Source organism: Lactuca saligna, chromosome 5 (assembly GCF_052625555.1).
Source record: "Lactuca saligna cultivar CGN05327 chromosome 5, ASM5262555v1, whole genome shotgun sequence".
NCBI classification, from domain to species: Eukaryota; Viridiplantae; Streptophyta; class Magnoliopsida; order Asterales; family Asteraceae; genus Lactuca; species Lactuca saligna.
The window spans coordinates 303,638,052-303,654,988 of NC_136421.1; the positions used below are offsets into that span (position 1 = coordinate 303,638,052).

Below are 16,937 nucleotides of genomic sequence, written 5' to 3' on the forward strand. Positions count from 1 at the left end.
ACTACTCTGCACACCTATTTAATGTCCCCAACCCACAGTAAAGTTCGTATAATGGAGATTACTGAACCTCCATCTTGTTCAAAGACACTGTTCCTGGAGTGGCATAGCACACCTGCTGTTGACTTGGAGGATGACATGGATCACATGGAAAAAGAATCGGGTAATGATCCTACACCCACTGGTCATCTGGAGAAGGATTTGGGTAATGATGCTACTGTCACTGATCATATGGAGAATGATTTGGGTAATGATGCTACTCTCACTGATCATATGGAGAATGACTTGGTTAATGATGCTAATGACTTTGGTAAGTTTGGTGAGTTAGAGAGTGACAATGATGAAAGTGATGATAGTGATTTTTTTGTGGACATTGAAAATATATTGGATGATATTAATGTGGATATGCAAGATTTTGAAATGAATATCGACAAAGATGTGGAATGGGTTGGAGGGTCGTCTAACACTGTGGTTGATGAAGGCACACAGGATGAAGCTTTAGAGGTGATTAACACTGACTTTTTAGCATCTGATTCATCATCAGATGAGGGGATTAATGGTCAAAGAAAGAAATCAATAAGAGCAATTCAAAGGGCACATGAGAATGATGAAGCACTTGTTAGTGAACCCTTCTATATTTTTCAAAAATTTGGTTCAGCAAAGGAGTTTAAGGATAAGGTAAAACTCCATGCCATAGAGACTAGAAGGGAGCTGGCTCTTGAAAAAAATGACAAGAATAGAGTGAGATGGGTTTGTAAGGGAACAATACCAAAGCTTGGGCCTAATGTAGAAGTCAACGATGAAGAAGAAATATGTCCTTGGGTCTTATTAGCTAGTAAATGGAAAAAAGATGTCAATTGGACAGTTAAAACGTACAACAAAGTCCATAAATGTCTTCAAACTAGAACAGTAAAAGCATGTACGTATAAATTCCTCTCTTCTAAAATTGTTGAACAGGTTGAAAGTAACCCTACTGTTCCAATTAGGGCTTTGCAAGAACAGCTACAACGGAGGTTTAAGGTAGATCTTTCTAGGATGAAAACATTTAGGGCAAAATCTGAGGCTCTAAACCTTGTGCAAGGAGATTTCGTTACTCAGTATAGTTTACTCAGAGATTACATTGTTGAGTTGCAAACTCGTAACCCAGATACGACTGTTAGGATTGATGTTGAAAGCGAAGGAAATCCACACAGTGAAACGAGGACATTCAGACGCATTTACATATGCTTGGGAGCTTTAAAGAAAGGCTTCGCAGCTGGAAAGAGGGATTTTCTTGGCTTTGATGGTGCTTTCATGAAGGGTCCATTTCCAGGACAAATTCTTTCAGCCGTGGTAAGTTTTAGTTATGGTTCTTTTACTTATTGTTATACATAAAAATAAGTAAAAATCTATTCATGATTGTTATTTATCATAAAATGCAGGGACTAGATGGTAATAATGGCACATATCCATTGGCATATGCGGTGGTTGAAACAGAGAACATCAGTTCATGGACTTGGTTTTTGAGTTGTCTTGGGGAGGATCTTGGCTTGAATACCAATTCTAATTTCACTTTTATAACAGACAGACAAAAGGTACTAAAATCATAGATTTTTTTTTTTACTTTATTTCTAAATTGTTTACTAACAAAATCTATGTATGATTGTTAGGGTATTCTAAATGCAATTGCGGACTTGTTTCCTTGTGCTGAAAATCGTTACTGTGTTCGTCACATTCGGGATAACATGAGGAAGCAATGGAGGGGTAAACCTTTCGAAGACCTCTTATGGACATGTGCAACTGCAACACATGTACAACAGTTTAACAAAGGCATGGAAGAGCTAAAGAAATTAAACAAGGATTGTTATGAGTGGCTTAAGAAGATACCACCTCAGCACTGGTCTAGGTCCCATTTCACTGGTATAACATTTAACTCTAATAACATTCTTTATGTTTTCCTGGTTTGTGTAGTTTTATTTAATTGACTTTAAGTGATGTGATTGGACAGGGAGAGCACATTCTGATGTGATTCTTAATAACTTGTGTGAAACATTCAATGGAAAACTGAATGAGGGTCGTGATAAACCAATTATTACTTGCCTAGAGTTCATTAGGGAATATCTAATGAAGAAGACTGTGAATGTAGAAAAGGCCATTGGGAAATGTACTGGTCCTTTGACACCTATAGCTATGCAGACTTTGGAAAATATAAAAAAAAAGGCAGAAGATTATAGATCTGTATTTTGTGGAAATGGTAAGTATCAGGTAAGTGGCCCTTGGATGGACCAATGCGCGGTGGATGTGGTTCAACAAACATGCTCCTGCAGGAAATGGGAACTCACTGGGATGCCATGCAAACATGCTGTTGCTACTATATGGGAGATGAGGAAGAATAGTAAGGATGTTGGAATACCAGAAACTTGGGTGCATGAGGTATATTGGCTAAAAACTTGGAAACAGATGTACTCATTCAAAATTGAGCCCATTAATGGGAGAAGCATGTGGGAAAAATCTGTGTGTCCAACAACTTTGGTTCCTCCTAAACATCATGTCACAATTGGTAGACCAAAGAAGAAACGCAGAAAATCAGCTTATGAAATTGATGACATGGTGAAGGGTAATAGTGCATCAAGAATCCTTCAGTCGGTTACTTGTTCAAAGTGCAACAACATTGGTCATAATGCAAGGAGTTGTAAGGGACAAAAAGCTAGTGCTCCTAGTGGTTCTGGTGGTCCTGGTGGTTCTGGTAAGGGAAAAGGAAAAGCTGGTTGAGGGAAATTGATGACATTGTCTTGATCTATTAGTGAAAGTTTATTTTGTTGGTTAATCAGTTCTTTTGGTTAAATTGTGTCTTTTTGGTAAAACTGTGTCCTTATGGTTAATACTTTTGGGTAAATTATGTTTCTTTTGGTTAACCATTTTGTTGATGTATGAAACTATTAACCATTTTGTTGATGTATGAAACTATGTTATGGAAAGTATGGAAACTAAATTACCCTTTATTAAATCCCACTTGTGCTATTGGTTGTTTATGTCGATTGTTAGCATATGTTATTGGTTGTTATTGTCAATTGTTAGTGTTTACTTTTCCAAATAAGTTCCAGAAACACTTGATGAAAATACATGGCTCATAGAAGTCAAAATAAGCTCCAAAAACACTTAATCAACACTTAACCAAAATATTATCAAATTCACAAACACTTGATCAAAATACATTCCAGAAACACTTCAAAACACTTCAAATTCACATACAACAACCAACTAAATGGATCATAGAAGTCAAAATAAGTTCAAAAAAGACAAACATCAGACATAGCATACTAGTTGGATCTTCTTAAGCACTACAACTTGTAAATAATGATTCCTATGAACACCCAACTTAAAATAATGATTATCTTCAACAGTCGATTCTCAGCTTCAACTTTGTTCTTAGCCTTCAACAACCCTGGAATTATCCTAGTACATCGTCCACATCCTTCCTCATCAACCCATCCAATAAACTTACATTTAGGTCCCTGTTAAGTTCAAATCCAACAGATTTGCGGTCATTGTCACACAAAAGCTTGAGTTAGAATCAAAACGACCTTACCTTCTTTGTGCAGCCATAAAACTTCCTTCCGGGGTTGTCGTCGGTCCATGATGTTAGTATAACACTTGGTTGCCCGCAATTACATTTCATCATTATTGATTTTTTGTCCATTAAAGAAACGAGAGATGAAATGAGAGAACAAACGTAGAGGAAGAAAAGGGGGATGCACTGATTTAGGGTTTTTATAGGATGAATAAGTAAAATGACGGAAATACCCCTCAACGTGCAAGGCACGTGGGGGTTTTAACTCCAAAATCAAACGGAAGGTTAGATGAGGGACTATCCGTGCACTAAACCAAACTATTAAGGATTGGCATGGTTAAAAAATGGAGTTAGGGACTAGGCGCGTAACAAACACTAAACCATAGGGACCATTCGTGTACTTTGTCCAAATAATTATGTCTATGTGATTTAACTTCCATTAATGTGAAACTTATGGAGAAAACATGGGACGATGTGACACAAGAGAAAAACTAATAATTTAAAGGTTATATTATATGATTATATTTTTAATTGAAGTTGTCAACTCTACTAAGAGATTAACTTCCATTCTTTATATTGATGATGATTTATACCATTTGGTATCAAATACAATGTGAACAACTAACCATAAGAGTACCGTGTAGAAAATATGACATTTAGGACTTTATGTGGGCACATATAATCTGTGTTAAATGTTGATTACATCTAAGAGATGATATAATGTGGCGATGTGAAAATCTATCAACATATTGCATTTTATATCTAGCATATAGAGCATTGCAATTTGATACTTTGTATAATTACCAACATTTAGCATTACATTTTTGTATAACAACATATGAAAAATTAGAGCCAATATATGTAAAACATTGTAAAGTTTGTTGCTATTTACCGTTTTTTTATATAAAAGGTTATAAAATACCCTCCAACCCCCGCAACTCCAACACCCGCAAGGCGGGATTCTTTCCTAGTTTAAAATAATTTGAAAAAAATAAAAGTTTCAAATCAATATGTTACAAGTAAGTTGTTATTGTTTATATTAGATAGATAGATTTAGTTTAGTTTAGTTTGCCATTTCAAAAAAAAAAAAAAAAAAATAGATTTAGTTTTTTTATTTATATTAGAGTAAATAAAGTTTAAGTTGCAACTTAGGTTGCAATCTTTTTTTCACATATATTTTTAGGACAGTGTTTAAGAATATATAATATTATATTATCTATTTATATGTTAGATATTTTTTATGACAATATTATAACCACGTTAAAATGACAACGTAGTGTGAAACATGTCATTTCTAAGTTCTAACCACCAACAAGGCATCGTCAAATGGTTTTTCAAATTACAAAATCTTACTCTCCAGATTGGTTTGATTAAATCCAAAAAATTAACGTATTTATACTCCTAAGTTTAATGGCTAAAAAAAATCTGTGATTAAATCACAAAAAATTAGTTGGTTAGGTAAAAAAAAATGGAAAACTAGGCTTTCTACAATTTCAAAGCTTTATGGTTATCAAAAAATATTTTAGAAAAAAATTAAAATTCTAAATGATAAAATACAAAAAGAAAATGTCTCTAATTCGATTTTTTTTTATCCTTTTTATTCTACCAAAGATCTAAATTGGTTTTGTAAGTAACTCACCGACCCTTTTTTTTTTTACTAATAGATACGATTGGGCTGATTTGGAGTATCGGCCCGTTTATACATTCCATAGCCGAAAGGGCACAGTTACATCTCTGGGCGTATATCTAAACCCTAGGGTTAGGGTTCTTTTCACGTCTTTGTTTGCAGGGGGGAACTTTCGCGCGGTGTAGTCCCGATTATCAGGTTTCAAGCTTTCGTTGGCTATTGCATCTAATTGTAAACGAAATAATGTATCTTTACTTGCTGTTTGTAGATCTAGTAACATATTGGAAGCATTTATGAAAAATATATGAGTTCGTTACTTGTTCTCTGTTGATTCATTGAATCTAATACCTGTCGTTGCAATTTCAACAAGTTTTAATTGTTTTCAGTTATCGATGTTTTAGTCGGCTAATCGATTTTGTAGATATGTTACTGTTATGAGATCTGTTTACGTATGTATATTTGGTTCGTATTGATTAATTCTATAGCAATTCGAGCTTGATAATATGTTGAAGTATATGACATCGTTTTCTTTTAGATCTTTATACGGTTGTAGATTTGATTAATGTTTTGAGCTCTCGTATTATTACTTCTTTCATCTGAATTAGAAGCTGATTGATGACCCTGGTTTCTTCATCACTTGTTTATAGTAAGCAATGGCGGTTCCAAAGCTTGATAAGAAGATCGTCAAGAAGAGGGTCAAGAAGTTCAAGAGGCCACACAGTGATTGGAAGATCTGTGTCAAGGTACACAATCTATCTCCATAATCTTCTAATTATATCATCGAATCAACCAATTTATTTGCTCAAATTGTGTTCATAAATTTAACAGGAAAACTGGCGTAGACCAAAGGGTATTGATTCACGTGTGAGGAGAAAGTTCAAAGGTGTTACTCTTATGCCCAACATTGGATACGGATCAGACAAGAAAACCCGTCATTACTTGCCAAATGGTTTCAAGAAATTTGTTGTTCACAACGCCAAGGAGCTTGAAGTTCTTATGATGCACAACAGGTAAACATAAGTTGTACAATTCTTCACTTTTAAGTTTACATTATTATATAAAATGAAAACATTGTTACATGATTAATAATATGATGATGATTTTCAGAACTTATTGTGCTGAGATTGCACACAATGTATCAACCCGAAAAAGGAAGGAGATTGTAGAGCGTGCAGCACAGCTTGATGTTGTTGTCACCAACAAGTTAGCCAGGTTGCGTAGTCAGGAAGATGAGTAAGCTTTCATGTGTTTTGTTTCTTAATTGTGCGTTTTTGTTTTTGATATACCTTTTTTAAGGCTATTGAAATGAATTTTGTCGAAGAGTTATTTTTTGTTCTAGTGAATGATGATTTCATTGTTGTTTGTGAGAATGGATCCTTTGCAATGCGCTTATGAGATATATTTTGCTAATTTTGATAAAAAAAATGGACATTGCTGTAATTCTAAAAAATTAACACTGAAAATTGTATTTACAAAATGTAAACGTGTCAAATATACACTTCTGTATATCTCGATGACAAAATCCGATAAGCACTGGAGAAGTTCTTTTGAAAGAGTTTTTTATTTGTTTAAGCACTAATAGGTTTTTTTTTTTTTTTTTTTTAAATTAATGCAAGTGCAAATTTGAACAAATTTCAAACTATGATTGTTTAATAGACTTCAAATTTTTATTTAATTTTGTGCACTTTATCACTATATGGGTATTCATGTTCGTGGTTGATGTTTAGACGTTATGGTTGTTGCGTATATTAATATGGTCCAAAATGAGGAATTTTTAAGTGAAAGTGCAAAGGTGCAAAGTATTGAATGTCAGTCTCCGATTATTAATATAGTCCATAAACTATATAACAATTGCCAAAATATGCTTTCGCTTCCACCTACTCGGCTTTTAGATTTTTCTTCTAATCATTTCAAATAATTTAAATGTGTATCACTTTGTATAGCAAGAAAGGTTTCTTCATTCCTCTCCTCTTATCTGGGATCAAAGTGTTTCAATATTTTTGGTAAATTCAATATTTTTGGTTGGTTTATGGGTTAATCTCGGTATTTATTTTTTTAAAAGAAAAGTATTGATTATCTAATTTTATATGATAATTTGTTATTTTATGTTGAAAAAAAATGAGATTTATTTTGTTAATTTGGATAAAATATAAAAATAATTGTGATTTTTTTGTTTCAAAAAATAAAAGTTCAAATTGAACCAAAAATATTAAAATTTTATCGGAGATTTCTTTAATAAATATTGATAAAATAGAAATAATATGACCATGCAACTGAAAAAATAGGATTATAATTACGTTGTGGGTGGAATCAGTTTTCATTAGTTCGCTAACGGCTAACGAGCTGCTACAATATTAAATTATAGATTTACCGGAAAGGTTAAGTAGAGAACCATTAATCATATCCACAACGAGACCAAGCCAAAAGAACTGTATCTACAACTTTAAAAGTGGAGCAAAAAGAACTATATCCATAATTTTAAAAGTATATGGACAGTATCCAAAGAAATCAACAAACCCTAAAGACTAAATTTGAAATTTTCGCAAAATAAGTTCATACCATAAAAATGAAAAGAACAACGTTTTCTTTATCATATCCATGATTTTTATAACCACTTGAAACAAAGTTGTTGATCACATAAAATGCTATTTAATTACATAAATTGGCATAAAAATCAAAAATGATTTTTTAAAATGTAAACTTTTTTTAGAAGATGCAAATGGGCTGATTTTGAGTGTCGGGCCCATTATCTATATACAAGTAGACAACACAAGTCACAGCTCACATGCTCGTATGTGTTCGACTGGTCGTATATTTGAACCCGACTCTGATTCACTTTCATAAGTTTCACTGCCAATGACATTTAAAAACGGTATACTGTAACTCTACTTATTTATTTATTTATTTATTTATTTAATGTAGAGCTAACAGCATATTGGAATCCATTTTTTGTATATATATATAAAAAATACATTCTTTACATGCTTTCTTTCTATTGATTCATTGAATCTAAATACCCTAATGAGGTATCTTTATGTATATTTGGTTTTTTAAAATCAGACTCCAATTCATTTATCGTTTTCAAAATCCTGCCGAAGTTTACATACGTAAATCTTAGGCTGCTTGATATGTAAAAGGTTGTGTCCAATTTGGTCAAATTCATATAAGATTTAGAAGTCTATGACACCTTGAATAATAATGTAAATCTTAGGCTGCTTGATACTATCAAACAACCTTGAATAATAACGTTGCAAGCCTTATATGAAAGTTTTTCTTTTTCCTTTTTTTTTTTTTTAAAAAATATATATGTTTGGCACTAAAAGATAAAAAATCAAACAAGTTCAGAGTGGATTCCCTTTGCTAACTAGCATCTAGCTTGTTCTCAAATCCAAAAGCCATGCATTTTCATTGGTTGAAAGTGGTTCCACTCAAAATCAACACTTTTTGTTGGAAGCTTTGGCAAGATAGAATTCCCACGACAATAAACCTTATCAAAGGGGTTTGACATCGACACAAGCCACATGTACTCTTTGTCATACATGAGAAGATTTCACTTTGCACTCGTTCTTGCAATGCAACTTTGTAACTATGGTTTGGAACAAAATTCGCACATGGTGTGGGTTCACCTATTTAAACCCACGAGATATTAGATCTCTATTTAGTGTTTGACAATCTTATTGTCAAAACCAAAAAGAAGACAAATCTCATTCATATGATTCTAATGACGACTTTATGGAATCTTTGGAGAACAAGGAACGAAGCAATTTTCAAGAAGGCGAAACTTTGCCCCGTGAAAGTGATAGACGAAACTATGACGTTGGATTTTACGTGGATAAAACATAAGAGAAAAATGAACTCCCTATGCTAGGAGAAATGGTGTAACGAGCCTATCGGTTGCTTATGATGTTGTCTTTTTTATTTTCTGTTTTTCTATTTGTACTCTTTTGTTTTGATTAGCATCTTGCTTTTTGTGTCGCCTTTTTGCCTCTCTCTCTCTCTATATATATACACACACACACACACACACACACACACACACTAGGTGAATGTCTATGCGTTACGCAAAAATATCTATATAGTTGAAGTCTTTATAAATATATATATTTTTAATATAACAATAAGCTTATATTAAATTTGATATAAATCGTTATACTAAATCGATATAATATATTGATTATTTTGAATTATATGATAATATATATATATATATATATATATATATATATATATATATATATATATATATATATATATATATATATATTATAACTTCATAATCTTAATCGTTTGAATGACTTCTACACGCGAATTACATTTGAATGAAAATAAAAAATAATATATGGTTTAATGTTATTTATAGTTGTTGTTATTATTAACTAATTTTTTAAAATTTATTTGCTTAATGTTTTAATTCTATCATTATAATTATTCAAAACATCAAACATTATTTTTTGATTTTAAAAAGGTAATGATATAATCATTTATATAGAGTTATCTTTAACTATTGTTATTGTAAGTTATTTTAAGCTACTTATTTTAAAACTTTAACGATTATAAAAATATGTTTATGAAATATTTTAGTTAAATTGATATTACAATTTAGTTTTTGCACTTATCATTATAATTTTTCATTTTTAACTATTAAAAAAATATATTATTTGGTTTTTTAAGTGGAACTGAATTTATATTTAAGTTGATATTGTAATGTTATCTTTAAGTTAATAATTTAAGTATTTTCTCCAAATTGTTCAAAAGTTGTAGCTTTAAACTGATAATGGTTTACATATAACAACATATTAAATATAATAAATTAAGTATAATATTTTAAAAGTTAAAGACATAACTTTATAAGTAGAAGTAAAGATATTATTTTAAAATTGAAATTTAGTTTATTAAAAATTACACTTTAGGTTTGATATTTATTTAACATTATTAACCAACTTATAATCATTATTAGAAAGACACTACAATTTATCATTTTTAACTATTTACAAAATATTCTTTGGGATGTTTAAGGTAAACTAAAATTTATATTTTAGTTGACCTGGTAATGTTATATATAAATTAATAATTTAAGTATTTTATATAGATTATTCCAAAATTATATCTCTAAAATGATAATGATTTACATCTAACAATATATTAAAAACAATAAATTAAGTATAATATATTAAAAGTTAAAAAACATAAATTTGTAAGTAGAAGTAAATATATTATTTTAATATTGAAATTTAGTTGATATATGATTACACTTTAGGTTTGATGTTTATTTAACATAATTAAACAAATTATAATTATTATTAAAAAGAAGTTGAAAAGCCATGAGAGTTTCAAATGAATGTGGTGAAAGAAGAAAATGATTTTTTATAAGTAAATATATATATATATATATATATATATATATATATATATATATATATATATATATATATATATATATATATATAAAAGTTGAATATGTGGTTGTCATGTATGTAATATTAGGTACACAACCATCATAATTGACTTCATTTTAATTAGAAAAACAATTTTTTTTCATTGTTAGCTTCTTTCTATTGCTCAGGAGCTCATATTATTTCTGATTTCATAATTTATACCCAACATCTATGTATTTTGAATGTGTTGTTTATATTAGACCTCTAGTAGGCTTCATAACTTTCTTTGACACCTATCATATGTATACTTGCATGATTCTTTCTGAAGCGTTATGGGAAGAAGTTTAGTGAGTTTTTAATGAACAATTTCAATCTTTCACTATAGTTTTCTATATTAAATTTGAATATAAAGACTTATAGGTAATTGATAATATATTATTGTACATGGTTTGTGGTGCAAAATTAAATATTTAAAACTCTCATCTAGTCTTATAGAGGACACAAGAAGGATAGTAAAAAGATTTGATTGCATTTTGTTAAAACTATGTATTTTTGATGGTTCTATACCTAATATTAGGTACAAAACAACAACATATTCTCTAAGCCATATATATATATATATATATATATATATATATATATATATATATATATATATATATATGTTCATTTGAGACCATGCTAATTTTGTGAGACTGTGAAACAAAATCAAAAAATAATTTTAAAATGCAAAATAAAAGGAAAAATCCGAAAATTCTTTTTTTAATTATTACTTACGGAACTTTAATTACCTAAAAAAAATTAAAAAAATAAATAAATAACTTACCGTTTTTTTGAAAAACACGTGAAATATTCTAATAGAATATTACTCTGTAAATATTCTAATGTGATTTTTAGAATGTTTGAATATTCTACAAGATTTGTCAGATATGTAAATATATTATAATATTTTACTAGAATCTATAAAAAATGTATTATTATTATTATTATTATTTTTTGTATTTTTTTAATATTGTTTTTGGAAAATATAAATTCCGAAAATAATATTTGAATTCTTTTTCGAAAATTTTTAATTATTTTGCATTTTAAAAATGTTTTTTTTATCTACTAAATGAGTGACTAGGATTACGTCTCACGGTCTTACAAAATTAGGCTGTCTCACATGAACCTAACCCTATATATATATATATATATATATATATATATATATATATATATATATATATATATATATATATATATATATATATATATATATATATGTATATTACCATATAAAGTATTTTTAGTCAAATGTTGAATTTTAAGTCGTACAAATATTTATGCATTATTTACAATGATTTTATGCATTACCACATATGGATATTAGTTTGGGCAATATTTGAAAAAGTCAATATAATAATCCCTATGGTTTATTGACTAAGTCCCAGATGTGCATTTGCGTGTGAAAAGGTCGAAGATAAGAATTAAGAGTATTCAATCATACTTGACCTATTCATACAATAATTTAAGGAGTTTTAGTTAGATTTAAACTTGAATCCCAATTATTTTGGACCTGTTGCCTTAAATTCCTTCAACGTGCAGATTGTTTCGATTCAAGGTCAGATCGAAGCCCTAGAAGCCCACCGACCACCTTTGGCTTTGTTCGTCGTTATTGTTGCTTTGACTGCCACCACCATTTGCAGCTTTCACCATGATGCCTTCAATGGTCATCTTCTCCTTCACCGCCACCATAGAAGCACTATGTTCTCAAAATCCCCACTACCACTTCTCACTTCTCCATCATCGGTCTCTTTGTTTAACTATCTAGAATTCCTACTGAAAACCCTATCCCCACCCTGCTTACTACCATTGTTACTTTCACCGCCACCGTCACCGCCACCCACTAAACCACTCACCACCACCAGATAATTCACCTCACAGAACTGTATTGGAGTTGTTAGATGCTACACGTCAAATGGCAGAGCTTCAAGATTTTGTTTATCTCTCCCTTATTTGAACATGTGCTCAAATTGTTTTTAACTTTTTGGTTTATTTTATAACAAAAGCAAGCTTTGATTTTCGTTGCTGCAAATATTTCAACAAATCGTTTTCATTGTTCCAGTTCCTGGTAACATTTTTGACCTAGACACTCTTTGATTTCAAACAAAATTATTTTTTTTGGATCTTCTTGTGGATGTGGTGTTTCTTTGAATGGTAGAAAACATCACTCTCCATCAACGAACCCTAATCTTTTTCCTCTATCTAAAAATAGCTTCCTTTCTATTTCCTCACTTCCTCACCCCCATCTTCTACTCACCAAAAATTGACCATTAGCCCGCCAGAAAGACTATATGGCTCTTCTTCACTTAAAGATTGACATTAGACATATTGTTTGTATCTCTGCTCTCTCGACGAAGTGTTGTTACAATCGGGAGATTTTGAACCCTAAGGAAACATGTAAGTTAATTTTTTTGATCTCCAATCAACAAATCCAAGGTTTTAACTATTTGCCCTGTTTTTCTTTGACCCTCACGTTGGCCATTCCATCAGTTTTTCTAATATGTTATTCTAATATGTTTGTTGATTTTAGCAAACTATTTATAATCATCAATTTTTTGATTTCACAGGAGGCAACATGCTTGAGAATTTCTCTAAATGATCTGGAAATTAAGATTTAACCTTAGGTAACGTTTTTAATATAAATTTATGTATGTTGTAAATGTTAATATGATCCTAAAAAACAAATGAAGTCTTTTGGGTCATTACTCATATAGGCATGAAATGAGATATGATCTTCATGATTTGAAGCTTGGGAAATGGTCATAAATTGTTTTGTGTAAGCTTGGTCAAAATAAATTGGGCTTGAAACACAGTTGCATGTGAATGGGCCTTTGCAAACAAAGTATGGATTGCGTGTGGTGTTGGCTACTTTGATGTTTTTGTTAGTGTTATTATGCCCATCCATGTATTTATGTTTTAAGGTGAAGGAGCTAACACTAATTTAATTTCTCACTAAAAAGCCATTAGCTTTTCTTTTAAAAACACAATAGATTCGATCTTTTATTGGATTACTATGTTTTTAAAGCTTTTTCCCATGTTTTTGCTGCTGGAACTATCAATACTCAAATTTTGATAGTGCTGGTGTTTTTTTTGTTGCAGGAACATCTGAAAAATCAACTCTTCATAGAAGCTTTCTTTCCTGTATATGGTCTTGGTTTCTTTGAAAAAACATTGAGGGCTTCTTATAAAACCTCTTGATAGAGGTAAGTCGGATTTTAACGTATGACATAACTATAAGTTCTTGCTTTTTATTTTGTTGACATATTTTCTTAATATTTTTAAATGCTTTTCAAGTCTAAATGTCTTCCCAAGGCACCTTATGAATACTTATACAAGTCCTCTCACTCTATCTCTTAGTCCAAAACCCTAAGCTGCACCCTAACACATCTGACAAAGCCCTCCAAAAAATGTAGCCCCCTTGTTCTCACCATCTTGGGGTATGTTGATGATGGAAAGGTAATAAGTCGTAGTGGTATATATATATATATATATATATATATATATATATATATATATATATATATATATATAAACTATCTTGCAAATATTATCTGTAGTTGTGTGTATGTGACTGAAATGACTTTTTTTTTTCCGGTTTTCTCCATCACAACATCAAACCTTGGTCATTTTGTTAAATTATAACTTTTTTTAAAACTCTTTTTTCTATTAGTTTGCCCTACTTTCAATTCGTTTTATATGAAGTAAAATAACTGTAAACTGTTGTTGGGCATTTACCATTGAATCATGATGTGCTGGTCTGCTGTCAAATGTTCAATAAAAGGGAAAGGGTCTTTTCATCTTAGTATGCTTAGGTACAATTACTACAAGGTCTGACCATTTTGGTTTGTTGTTGGGGTTTTACCATTGGGTTGTGATCTGTTAACAAGATATTGGTTGTGGGTATAAGAAAAGGGAATTATAGTATTTTTTTTATAATATGTAATAAAAGGCTGCAAACCTTTCATGTATTTGTTTTTGATGGCTGTAACTAATCATGTGATTTTGGCTGCTAACATGTATTTGATTAAAGTTTTCTAGGTGGGTGCCTAAAGATATATTTTCGAAGCAAAAACTGTGTATGGTGGTTTCTTTTAGCATAATGAAATGAATGTTGCAAGAAGTGATGCTTAATGATGTGGATGAAAGTCAAACCAAGTGAAGATGCTAACTGATGTTGATCAAAGTCAAACCAAGTGAAGATATATTGAAGTTAACTTAACCAATATTAAGTTTGACCAATGTTAAAACTTCTTAAAATTGTGTAAAAACCATTAGCCAGATTCCAAGATTGCATTGATCATTACAATACTGGTGACTTAGTAATTTCAAAATGCCAAGGATTGACTTCATGTAATTCCACCAAACCGAGATAGCAACTATTGTGGCAAAATCTGTAGTTGGGATTGGAATTAAAAAGGATCATATTTCTGCAATCTTTGACTTGCATATTATACATGTCTGGTTGTACATTAAGTTGGATTTTATAAAAATACATGATTTTAAATAATTTATGATTATGATATGTGTTTTTGCATGATATAAGGGTCTCCAATGTATGGAAGTTGTGGGTGGTTGTATAATTAACTTTTTGAGTGGGTAATGTCATCATTTGCTGAAAGCCGAATAAACCTGCTTCATACTTATGTCGACAAAATAAAATTAGAAATATATGCATTACGTTTTGAATTTTTTTTATAGTAAATTCAAACAGATATTGTAATTTTATTTTGAAACCAAACGATTTTAAAAAACCAGTGAAATTAGAGTAGGATTTTACATGATATCCCGTTATATATCTATGTTTATTTAAGATATAAAAATGAAAAATATTAATTGAAAAACACAAAAATGAATAAAATGAAACATGAAAATCAAAAAGTGGGTCGTATGATTAAGATATAACTGGTTAGTTATATTAGGTGTGATAATAGCTTGACAAAAGAACGGGTGGTTGGTTAAATTGGAGACGAAAAAATGATTGCTTCCATTTCGGGAGGTCGACATGAGAGTCATGAGAGGTTCCACTGAGCAATTTAATCATTTTTAAATTAAAAATAAACTTAAGGAGTGGTGATTATATATTTAAAAAGTGGTTTATTGATTAATTAGTAAAAAAACATATAAAAGTAGTATATTGATTAGTTCACAAGCCTGAAAAATAAGGATTGGTTGAGTTTCAATCAATTTTATCAAAGATTTTGTTAATATCTTACAAATCTTATGTAAATTCTTTTAAATTGTGATTTTTTACCGACTCTCTAATACATTTTAGAAATAAAAAACTATGGAAAAATAAGATTGAAAAAATTAGCTAAGACCTATATTCTCAAACTTCATAATGGGTTTTTAACGTTTTAAACATTTCAGTAAGTTTTATGCAAATTAACTATTTACAACAATCTTGAGATATATGTAAAATATATTCTTACATTTGATGTAATAGTTGGAATTATCAAATTAATGATGGATAAAAAAATTAAAACCAATGACAAAATTAATAACAAAAACAAATATAGATGATAATAATAAAAATATATATTGTTGAAAATCGATAAAAGTAATAATAATATATGTTAAAAAAATAATATAACTAATAAAACAAATAATATATCTACAAGCAAACTTGACATACATCTATGGAATTTGAAAATGAATATTTAATTTTAACAAAAACCAACTTATTTTAATGTTATCCTACAATAAATGATGTTTTTTTTTGACGAAATTACTAACACATGTTTATTTTTTACCCGAAATAGCAACTGAAATAACAACGTACACCAAAAATAGCAATTTTCAGTCGTTGATAGAAATGAAACTATTTGAACATGTCCAACGAAATCTAATTATTATCTCGGAACTATTCACATAAATGAAAACAATCACAACCAACAAAATACTTTTCATTTAAACCCAAATAAACAATGTAATTTTACCTTCAAACCAAAACAACATTGACCACATAAAAGAAATGTTTTGACGTATGCAAAAAGGAAGACAATCGCCTCACTATTTTCTGGAATGAAATTAATTGTTGTCGTTGCATAACGCATGTTGATTACTAGTGTGTGTGTGTGTGTATGTATATATATATATATATATATATATATATATATATATATATATATATATATATATACCTAATAAAAGAGTAACACATTTGTCACGTGTCAATCAATTAGAGTTTCACATTAATTATTTGTCACTTGTCATTCTAAGGTTTTTTCTCATTAATTAAATTTTCACTAATTCACTAATCCATTTTACACATATCAAACACGTGAACAAAAAATTTATTTGTAATATTTATTGCCTAATTTATTAAATTATTAATTTTTTTTTTATC

At 29.9% G+C, this 16,937-nt stretch overlaps 1 protein-coding gene across 1 annotated transcript; it reads left to right on the forward strand.

Annotated features, from left to right (window-relative positions):
- The first annotated feature begins 5,236 nt into the window (after positions 1 to 5,236).
- LOC145048444 (large ribosomal subunit protein eL32z) lies at positions 5,237 to 6,544 on the forward strand. The gene is made up of 4 exons (XM_078996926.1): positions 5,237 to 5,372; positions 5,822 to 5,917; positions 6,003 to 6,184; positions 6,282 to 6,544. Exons 2-4 carry the CDS (start codon positions 5,828 to 5,830, stop codon positions 6,409 to 6,411), a joined length of 402 nt encoding a protein of 133 aa, XP_078853052.1. The 5' UTR covers positions 5,237 to 5,372; positions 5,822 to 5,827; the 3' UTR covers positions 6,412 to 6,544.
- The last annotated feature ends 10,393 nt before the right edge of the window (positions 6,545 to 16,937 follow it).